This window comes from Teleopsis dalmanni, chromosome 2 (assembly GCF_002237135.1).
Source record: "Teleopsis dalmanni isolate 2A chromosome 2, ASM223713v2, whole genome shotgun sequence".
Classification (NCBI taxonomy): domain Eukaryota; kingdom Metazoa; phylum Arthropoda; class Insecta; order Diptera; family Diopsidae; genus Teleopsis; species Teleopsis dalmanni.
Window position 1 is genome coordinate 48984369 of NC_051847.1, and position 12219 is coordinate 48996587.

The following is a 12219-nucleotide window of genomic DNA, read 5'->3' on the forward strand; positions in this document are numbered from 1 at the left end:
TTTTCTATTATTTTGTTCTACTGTATTCTTTTAAATTGATCAGGGTACTCTACTAGGAATCTAAATGCTTATTAATTTTTATTCTATTCTGTTCTTTCTTTTCTATTTCATTCTATTCTATTTTATTATTTCACTCTATTCTTTTAAATTGATCAAAGTACTTTACTAGGAATCTAAATGTTTATCATTTTTTATTCTATTCCATTCGAGTATGTTTTATTCTATTCTGCTCTGTTTTATTCTATTCTGTTCTTTCCTTTTCTATTCCATTCTATTCTATTTTATTATATCACTCTATTCTTTTAAATTGATCAAAGTACTTTACTAGGAATCTAAATATTTATCATTTTTTATTCTATTCCATTCGATTATGTTCTATTCTATTCTGCTCTGTTCTACTCTATTGTTTTGCTCTATTTTATTTTATTTTACATTGATCAAGGTACCGTACTAAAACTATTCTTTATTAAACCAAATTTTGCTGCTATTCTAAATTGTTTTAACTAAGTTATTAATTTTTTTTGTGGTTCATTAATAATAAATATATGTAATATATATTTCAAATTCGCTCTTAAAGTTTTTGTTTATTTTTTTTCCTAAAAATTGTATTTTAAATAATTAAGAAACAATTATGGCATGACTTTTTAAAGAGTTTGAAGTATTTTATAAAGGTTATTTATTCAATTCGTTTATTTTGCTTTAAATATTTTGTAATCTTTACTCAGTACATTGTAAAATGTATTATAAAGGTATAATGGATATTAAAATAAAAAACTTTTTTCCAAAATACAAATACTATTTAAGACATAATAAAATAATAATAATTCCTGAAACAACAATAAAGTTTAAATTTAATAATAAATATTTACATAGACCATTACAATTTCTTTCATAGCCTAAAACTATATAGTTGCAAGAAGGACCTTTATTAAATTTACCAAATATTAGAAAATAAATTAAGAATAATTTACAAGCATAAACTTTGAAGAAAAGTTTTTTTTTTAAATTTTAACAAAATATTCAAAAGATTTTCATTATGTACTTTTGTAATAAATGAAAAATTCTTGTAACAAAAATTTTATTGTTTGAATTAATAAATTTATCTCTTAGTTTTGTAAATTGAAATTTAAATTATAGCAAACAAAGTATTTCTATTTGGATTTAATAAACCTCTAAGATGCTAAGATGCTATTTGCTTAAAAATATTTTTCCAAGCTGCAATATATTGTCTAAAATTAATTTCTTTTACGAAATCTCTTACAATAACTTAGCCCCTAGTTTTGTCATTCTAGAATAAAATTCTTTGGAGCTACTAGTTTTGTTAGGTAGAACTTCTTTCTCAATGTTAGCATAAACTATATTTTAGAGTTTGCTAATGACAGACACATGTCAAGCAGTGTGTATTTCAGGTATCGCTAAGAACCCTTTCGGTGTTTATGCATGATTTCTGCCAGCCAGCACTATAAACAGACTTAGAAAAAAATCTAATTTTCGGAAATGATTGTATATGGTGGCAATAAGTTATAGTGTTTCCTAGTGTAGGGACCATAAATCCCAACTCACTTTATTAATAAAATGTTAAAAACAGCGTATGTGTCAAAAAAACTCTTTAGAACCTAATAGATTTTTCATGCTTATAAAGTATATATATTAAAAGTTATACATTATCTGGCATTTTCTACATTGGACTACAAAGACTTCATACTCTTAATCCAACAATATCTGTATCAATAAAACGTTTTATTACACTCTTCATGCTTATAAAGAATATACTATACGAGTTATACATTATCCGACATTTTCTACACTGAGCTACAATGATTTTATTCTCTTCATCCAGTACAATTTATTCTTACTTTAAATAAAGCGAGTATAAAAATAACTCATAAACTTAAAAAAAAAGATACGATTGCACATATTATTTATTGCTAAGAGGTTATATATTTCCTTTATAATAGTTCTGGTTTAAAGATCATAATTAAATATAATAAAATCAAATTCATAAAAAATTTTGTCTATTCATTCATTTTTGATTTTCAAATATTTATTGTAAATAAATACTTATTTATATCAAATTAAAAAGATTAAGTCCATATAAGTTAATTTCTTCATATCACGTCGTCTTTAATAAATAATACAATTTAAAAAATTGATTTTTGCTTCATCAAAAAAAAAAAAAATAAATAAATAAAAAATAAAAACAAAAAGGACAAAAAGCTGATAAGATATACTAGTACAAGGATATTGTCATAAATAAATTTATTTTTTAATCGAAAAAAAAAGAGAAATACTTTTTAATCACATCGAAAAAACATATATGAAAATTGAAAAAGTTGCACTGGACAAGGATAAAATAACATAAAAAAATGTCACTAACATTTATAAAAGTTGTATAAAAATAAAAATATAAAAGTATAAAAAATATGTCCTTGTGTTAAAATCATGTTTGCTTAGCCAACCCCACAGTCAACAAACATAGTAGACGATAATATCGAAAAAATTCTGCACGTATCCTCACAAGACAATAAATCATATATTTAGAAACAAGAGTGAAATTAATAAAAAAAAAAAAATATATATATTAAAAAACATTTTTACCAGTAAAAGCCCCAGTGTAAATGTTTGTGTATCTTGTAATTACACTAATGTTGACCTTAAGGATATCCCTAAGACTTATTAATGTTACGGTTAGAAATTTTTATGGTTTTTTATTTTTTTCAGTATAATATAATTTAATTTAATTTAACTTGATTTAAGTTATTTTAATTTAAGTTTGAGGAAATCTAAATAAAGGATATCCTACTAAGTATTCACACCCTCGTTTAACTTCAAATTTCTATAACATATATTACTACAGCTACGGTTAAATAAAATCAAAACATTGTGAAACGATAACATTAAATTTAATCAGTAATTAAACACTACTAAAGATTTATTTTATATTCTCAACTGAAAATAAAAGTTGAAATATAAAAGCGCTTCAAGAGAATTAACTGCTGCTTGCTAACAGCACTATTTTCATTTCAAGCCTACCGGAAAAATTATCTAATCATAGAACTTATATACTATTGAAGTTTTTATTATTACATTACATTATGTTATTAGTTTTTTTTCTTGAATTGGAAAATATGAATTTTTATTTTATTTTTTTCATAAATATTTTGTGAGTTTTAAACTCAAAATATGCCTTCTTGAGGTTAGCAATTTGTATATATGTATGTTTGTGAGTGTATAAAGTCTGTATTCTTTAGTGTAAGTATATATAACTTATATATCGAATAAATATATATGAATTTTAATAATTACGAAGCAATACTGACAAAGTGTCGTCAGTCAACTGAACGTATTGTATATATCATTGCTATATCACAGCATATATCATTACTTGGAGTTTTACTTATATATCTGATACGTCTATATATTTTTACTGTATTTAACACCAGTACTATATCTCCAGGGAATATAAGAGCTTAAAAGTATATCGACGTTATTTTTCAATTTTTTTTCATTTTGGATGTTCAGCTATTGACTTTTATTCTTATAGTGTTCATTAACTCAAAGCAAACTGATAGGACTCCATGTGTCCATTTTCAATTTTAATCTTCTTTGGTATTATGGTGTTTTAGATGTCTATCCATCTACTATAAATACTTCTTCTATTGGTATATTTTTTCTTACTTTTTCCTTTATTTTTCTTTTCTTCTATCTATCTATTATGCTGTTTTTTTTTATCATTGAATCTTCTTTCTGTTCAATTGCTATTTGGTATTATAATATTTTAGGTAATATTTAGATACTTTTATGTCGACTTAATGACTATTTCTATCCTCGAACTCTATTCAATTTCTGTTGTGCTTTAAACACACCTCCATTCTTTTAAAATACTTGTCCTAAAGATATATCCCCTCTCTGTTCGACGCCTATTTGGTACTCTAGTGTTTTAGAGATCCATCTTCATCCATCCTATGTACTTATTCTACTTTTATATCAACTTAATCTGTGGTTATATTTTAAAATCTTCTTTTGTGACTTCTATTTTGTACTATAGAGTTTCGAATATCTATCCATTCATCTTTAATACTTGTTCTACTTATATGTCGACATAATTATTCTCACTATTCTAACCCTCTACCTGTTCGATTGTTTTTTGGTATAGTAGTGTTGCAAAAATTTCTACATTCATTTTAAATACTTGTTCTATTTTTATTTCAACTTAATTTCTCTTAATATTTTCAAAGTAAATTTTTCTTCGACTTCTGTTTTGTACTATAGTGTTTTGAATAACTTTCGTACTTGTTCTATTTTTATGTTGCCTCAATGATTCTTACTATCGTAGAATCCCCATCCTGTTAGGTATTGTAGTATGCTGGATACGTCTCCATTCATCTTTAATACTTGTTCTGTTTCTAAGTCGATTTAATAATTCTTACTATCCTTTAACCTCTTTCCTTATTAACTCCTGTTTTGTAGTGTTTTGTTAGGTTTTGGATATCTCTTCATTGATATATGTACTACTTGTACATCGATTTAATGGATATTTCTTCATTGATATTTGTTCAATTTGTATATTGACTTAATGAATATCTCTTATCCTTTCTTGTTCTTCTTGTATATCGACTTAATGGACATCTTTTCATTGATATCTATTCTACTTGTATATCAACTTAATGGATATCTCTTCATTGATATTTAATGGACTTAATAGATATCTCTTACATGTTCTACTTTTGTGCCGAGTTAATGGATATCTCTTCATTGATATTTGTTTAATTTGTATACCGACTTAATGGATATCTCTTCATTGATATTTGTTCAACTTGTACACCGACTTAATGAATATCTCTTCATTGATATTTATGCTACTTGTATATCGATTTAATAGATATTTATTTCTTCATTCATACTTCTTCTGCTTGTGTATCGACTGAATGACTCTTAATTTTTTCGAAACCCTCCTGTTGAACGCCTATTTGGGGTATAACAGTATTTTTTAGTGTTTGGAATATCTATTTATTAATATTTATTCTACTTGTGTACTGTGTAAGTCATCAATTTTTAATTTTTAGGTTTATAAACCCTTGTTAAGGACTTCAGATTCTTATCTGAAGGCATCTATTCCTTCATACTTCTTCTGCTTATGTATTGACTTAAAAACTCTTCATTTTTTCGAAACCTTCCAGTTGGACTCCTGTTTGGGGTATAACAGTGTTTTGTAGTGTGTGGGATATCTATCCATTCTTATTTGTTTTACTGGTATATTCTGTAACTTATCAATTTTTTATTTTTAGATACATAAAATCCAGACTTTAGATTCTTAATAAGAATTATTTATTAAGATCTAAGATCTAACATATTTTGCATTATAGAATTAACAAATTCTTATTGTTATTATTATTATCATATAACTTTTCGATTACTTATTTTATTTTATATATATATATATTTTTTTATCATTTTTTAATATGAATTTTCTTTTTGAACAAATTTTGAATCATATTTCCGTTACATTACTTCAAATAAATTCTCGTAATCAAAAACTTTTAAGGCATTCGGCATATTTTCGTGGGATAAGCCAAACTTTATGGCTGCTTAGGCAATATTTCCAAAGAATTTATACCTTTTCCGAAAGGAATCATAATGTCGCGTGGAACGTGTGACGGTACTAATAATAAATAACGTATTTGTCACGTGCTAAAATAGCAACAAAACGTAAACAAACGTGTGCGAAATATTTAATTTTTATACAATTTTTTCTTTCAGTTCCCATATATACAAATATATAGAGGTATAAAAGTATAATATTTCTTATAAAAATGTATTGTGCATTACACAAAAAACGCTCCGGCAGCTACGTAAATAAATCATAACCAATGTTAAATCGTCATAAAAAACGAAGGTTACAACAATTGCCATAAAATAAAAGGCAAAATGAATCTCACAAATACCAAAATCTGAAAAGTAAAATACAGAAAAACGGAAATAAAATAAAATAAAAAAAAAACAGAAAAACAGGAAAAAAAATTATATAAAACAAATTTTTACATCGATACTCATTGGTTCGGCACAGTCAATAAAATTCTACTCTTTTGCACTTTCGATTTGTGCTCAATTTGAATTGTGAAAATGATTTAAAAATATTAAAATTTGAATTTGTTTTTTTTTATTTATTATACAATAAATAAATAAAAAATTAATATTTGTGCAAAAAGAAAAAAAAAACAAAAGATATATAAAAATAATAAAAATGTCAACTTTCGTGTGCCATAAATAACAAATTTTAAATAAAAAATCGAATATATAAATAAACCGAAATAAAAAAGAAAAACTTCTAAATATATTATAATATAAAAATAAAATAAAATTTAATATTTATAGAAATAAAAATTTATGAAATAAAAAACAGAAGAATAAAAGTGACTAAAATGTGAAAAGAATTTTGCATAAATTTAGATTTTCCTAAAAGTGTTTGGAAAGGAAAAACAAAAAATAGAATCTTTTTTTCTCAAAACCGCAACAACATTTCAAATGCTTGAGAACAGCAAACTTTTCAACAAAAAATAATCAAACACGCTTTATGCCGTGCTGGAGTATCCTTCACAAAACGTCATAAACATCCTAAAACATCAACATGTCCTCACTGAAATCTACAAATCTATGGATCTTAATGTTTCTATTCTACATCTTTGGCCGGTGCACGAATTCCACACGTATACGTGTCAGTCCGTCGACAATGACGCGGAACATCGAAGAGGAAAACGGTAAGTAAATCTTTTGTTTTCATCAATACCCAAACAGGCACATAACAGGATTGTATGGAATCCCATACGTCTTATGCCATACAATACATTTAAGTATATTGTTTGAGAATATGCATGTATCTCAAAATGTATCTGAAAACAATAATATTATTCTATTTTTAACTTTTATTTTCTGCAATATAATATCTAAATTTATGACCATGTTCTTCGGTTCATGCATTTATGCGACCGACCGAGACCGTGTGTGTAGGTTATTAAATATTTACGTAACCAGGCATATTTATATATACATATTTAAAACATACATTTACATCTCTTAATATTCTTTTGTCTACAAAATCATGCATTATTGAATTGTTGAGTAGATCATAATAATAAAATTATAATAACACGTAACTTCTAAATGTGTTGAGGAGAATATTTGGATTCAGATGTCTGCCTGATTTCATCCTCTTCAATGTTGAGTAATCAGAATATGAGTGTGAATTGAAGAGAATTACCTTTTATATTAATTAAGATTTATTTATGAATTTATTGATATTATTTGTATTATTTAATTCATTTTACAAAGAATTAAAAACAATATAATTTTTGAATGGATTATGATATGAATTAAGATGTACAGTAGACAAGAATCTCTATTATTATTATTTATTAATTTAAATTTAATTATTTGAATCCACAAATTTTTTAAACCATTCAGAAGAATTTTATTTTAAATAGAAAAATAGAATAAATAGAAAAAGGGTTAATGGTAAGAAAATTAAAATCAAAAAATTATTTTCAGAATACTAACACTATAAAACTAGTTCACTTAACAATTTTTTTTAAAAATTTGATGAATATTACTCCGATAGTTTCTGAGAACATTAAGTAAAATATCTGTTTAATTAACACATGTATATATATATAATATATTCGTGTATACATAAATACATTTATACATATATATTTAATTTGTATAATACATAATATATAATAGTATATAATTTATTTGTATATATACATGTATATATATATATGTAGAAAATTATTTATTAATATAGAAAATTATTTATTAATGTTGATGAGGTTGGTTTCACACAGGTTACAAATTTATAATTATAATTTATAATAATTTATATTTTTGAATGAAACATTAGATAAAATTTAAATTTTAAAAAATAAATGATCCTTACCGATTTATCCATTCCGAAATTTTGTAGTCAAAATTAATATATATTTATTAATTAATTAAATATTTATATTAATATAGATATTTATGAATTAAAATAGTATATTCAATTAAAATATTATTAATTAATATAAAAAATTAATAAAAATTATAAAAAAAATTGTGGGTAAGGATTATTTTTATGGATTATAAATATTTTATTTAATTTATATATTATTATTAAATTTTATTATTTATTATGAAATAAATAATAAATTTATAATAAATATAAAATTTTTATAAATATGTATTAAAGGAATAACAGCTTAACGTCTTACGGTACATCAGCTTAGCGAAGACTGCTTTCTCCTGCACTCAATATTCGCAACTGACCATTTGTATGCACTTTAGTTTGAGACAATATTTGACTGTTTACACACACACATATATATATATATATATTTATATATATATATTTATCTATTTATATATATAAATATTTATATTCATTTTATATATACTATCAGCTAATTAAGTATTGTAAATATAAAAATATTAATTAACTCAATGTTCAGCTATTATTTTATATAACGCATTATAAATTATAATTCAGTAAGCCCTTGCTGTTAAGTACGAAGTACACTTAATTTTATTTTAAATTATAAAAAGCATTAAATAATTCTATGCTAGCAAAATCATAATCGAGATAATTGTAACATTGATCTAACTCATCATTTTGGAATAATCACTCATACGCCACGTAGAACATAAAATAAGCAAAATTCACACGAAGCAAAAATTAAATTTCAATTAAAATAGCCGGTAGCTATTTTTTATGTTTCATTGATTTGAGAAGGAATTGTAGTGTAAATAATAATTATTTTATTTATACCATTATAAATACTTAACACATTTTATTCATTTGTACAAATTACTCATACTCATATATCTCAAATATCAATTTTATTGCAATTAAAATAGCTGAAAGGCACAAAAAAAGTAAAATAATTAAAAAAGTAAATTTTTAGAAACATTTCTGTATATGTTTTATATATAAACTTGAAATGCTAACTCTTGTTTTTGCAAGTAATTAGTATTATATTTTGATATAAAAAAAACCGAAAAATATATTTAATTTCTTTTTAAGTGATTTTGTTAATATTTTTCAATTGCATTAAAATGCATTCGAAATTTTTTTATAATTTTCAAACTTAGTTAATAAAAAAAATTTGTTTTTTTTTATGGAAAATAAAAAAAGTGTACATTCCACAACTTCTGTTTAATTATTAGTTGTAAAATAATACTTATTAATTAGTGGAATATCATAAAAAAATTTGAAATGTCACTACAGCCAAATTAAAATGAATAAATATTTTTAAATGTGGTTGGGAAAACACTTATTTTTTTTTTTATTTTATTTATTTTTGTATTTATTTACTTTAACTATTTATTTATATTTTGATGTGATTATTTTTCATATAAAACAAGCACATCACATCACTCAACAAGTCTCTGGTCTAAAACATTTGGATCAACATTATTAACAACTGGATTTAGTTTGAGGCGATTCATATCCTTTAAGCGATACATGTTAGCATTTCATTCCAATAATTAGTTTAAAGGGTGCCGAGATTTCGGTAACCGCAGTTCTGTAATTTCCGTATGTTGATCAAACATTATTTACTGATGGGAAAAAATAGTATTTAAAACAGATTGACGTGATGAGAGTTACAAACACTCTAAACCAGGCAAATTAACTATGGTGCTGAATTGTACTTTATGCTGAATTTAAATGCGGTTTCACAAACACTGATGATGCCTTAAATCGACAGTTATTTCAAAAAATAATGTAAAAAATCTACAAATTGATTTTTTTAAGACTGAAAAATTAACTTGCATGAGATATCTGACACCATAAAGATATCAGACACCACAAAGATATCAGAACGTAGTTTGTTTATAATTTTTTAAGAAAATTTGATTTTAAAGTGACTACCAAGTTCATACAATAAGTCATTTGTCGATGAAAATTATGGTTTGGTTTAATATTATTATTATTATTATATTGAAAAGGGGTAGTGTACTGCGATCTAAAAGATTTATTGTGCCCTTAGTCGGATTAGAATGTTTCTTCAAATCCGATTTCTTTAATAAAAATCAGTATCCTTATAATCCATAAAACACCCTCGTAGATGTTTCTTCCGCTTTTGAATCAGTGCTGGACACTCCCAAAGCACATGGTATGCAGTTTCTCTCTCTTCTCTACAGTATCTGCAGTCTGAGTTGAATTGAATTCCTAATTTCCTAGATTCCTATTAAATCTACAGTGACCGGTCAATTATTCCGTAATAATTCTTAAATTTTTTTTTGATTTTTCTATGCAATCTTTGAAGCGTTTTAGGTTGTAAGTCCCTAAAAGCATTTTCGATTGTGATAGTCTTGGTAGCCTTTCCCAATAGGAATCCTTTGCGCCGTTCATAAAAATGGATAGACTTTCTTTGCTTAGACTATAGGAAGGTTCTGTACTTATCATTACTGAAGCCGCGTCTAGTCAGCGCGTGAGTACGCAGAAAAGATATGACTTCCCTCAGTAGGTAAAGGTAAACGAACCTGACAGTTTTATAAACTTGGCTAAGTCCCTAAATTTGCTCGGTAAGTTCGGTAACAAAAATTGCCCCAAAGAGTTTAGATCTTTTTTTAGCTAAGGATAGACATTGATATATGAGTTGAAACATGGTTTCTCTTTATCCTCACAGCCACGACCTTGACATAAGTCATTATAAGGTAGATTCGGTTTTGTAAAATGTCTTCCCATTACGCACTGACCTATCAGCACCGATATCGTAGTACTGACCAGGTTACGATCTAGTTGAAGGAGAAGACTGGTGCGTTTTTTGTTTTTTATTTTTTATTCAATTCAAACCAGGTTCATTTAGAGATCTGACAGAAGGGTTCGTTAACCCAATCTTGCTTGGCAAGGCTCAGATTTTTTTGTTTGATTGATAGTTTAGCTGTTGCAAGTGGAACCCCATTATCTGTGAAGTATATGTCAGAAAGCAGCGTGCAAGCTCATCCGCCCTATAATTGCCCGGGATTTTCTTGTGCCAAAGACACCATGTGAGTTAAAATCTGATTCGTTAAGGTATGCCCAGCACTCTCGAGTTGTTAGAGATTGTGACAGTTATGCATATTAGGGTTTAAATGGCACTTTGACTGTTCAAACAGATTACGATATTTGCATTTGATTGTTTTGGACAGATGTAATAGCGTAGTGGGTTGCCATTTAATTAAGTGGGTTAAAATACATACGAAAAATATATCAGTATTAAATATACTTTTTAACACGAAAATAGTATTATTAATTGAAAATTCCATTATATAGCAAGTATGAAAATTATATATAGATAGAGTTTGAAAGGTTTGGGAACTATGTCACCACCATTCTTTGAAGATTATCACGACAAACCCACTTTAGTTCTATAAGCGCGTGGCAGTTAAAAGTACCATTATTTACCTTGAAGAAATATTGCCTTTTTCCATTATTACTGGATAGGTAGTTAATAAGCATTAAATTCTGAGTCTGGCAAGACCATCCTAGTGACATAGAATATGTTCTGCTGTTTTCTCTACTTCTCGACGAAATCTGCAGCTATCGTCACTTGTAATACCTAGATTTGATCGAAAAAAAATTATATATAGTACGCGAATGAAAATATTTAGGAAATGGAAAAAAATTTTAACCTAAATATTTATTAATTTGTTTTATCGTTAAGTAAACTTTCGGTCCAAGTGGTTATAAACTATTTTTAATTTATTTACGTCAACCTATTTTCTTTTTAATTAAATAATTTCCTTTAGCTGCAGTTTATTTACTGCGATGTCAGTCGCGGCTATAATTAAAAGCGCGCTTAAAATCAATTTTCCTTTTAGAGGTCCGTGCCATTCCTTTTTTCCGTGCTTAATTGAGAAAACAGAAGCTGCATAAAGCAAACACAAGTTAAATTAAAAATTCTTGGCGCTTGACTTTCAGTTAATGAAGTAGTTTAGCCGCAAATGATTAAACCAAAGCATAATTAATATAAAATATTAAAGTTTGCATTCTCAAAAGCAGCAAATATTCAGACAAATTAATTGGCGGTTGCTACCAAAAAACCATTGAAACTTTTAACAATTTCGTTAAATGGCCGAAAGCGCTTAATAGTCATGAAAAAGTTTTCTCCAATTCGGGACCTTAAGTGAAAACTTAAAAAGGATCAAAAGGGAAGAAAGTGTATGTTATAAATAATAAATATAAAATAAATAAGTAGA

At 25.7% G+C, this 12219-nt stretch overlaps 1 protein-coding gene across 2 annotated transcripts in view; it reads left to right on the forward strand.

The window, feature by feature from the left end:
* Positions 1 to 6438: 6438 nt before the first annotated feature.
* Positions 6439 to 12219, forward strand: part of LOC119677515 — a gene marked incomplete at its 3' end in the record, with an annotated part of 83641 nt that continues 77860 nt past the window's right edge. For both annotated transcript variants that reach the window (XM_038088892.1, XM_038088893.1), the window contains 1 exon segment: positions 6439 to 6758. In XM_038088892.1, coding sequence (XP_037944820.1) covers positions 6629 to 6758 — 130 coding nt within the window.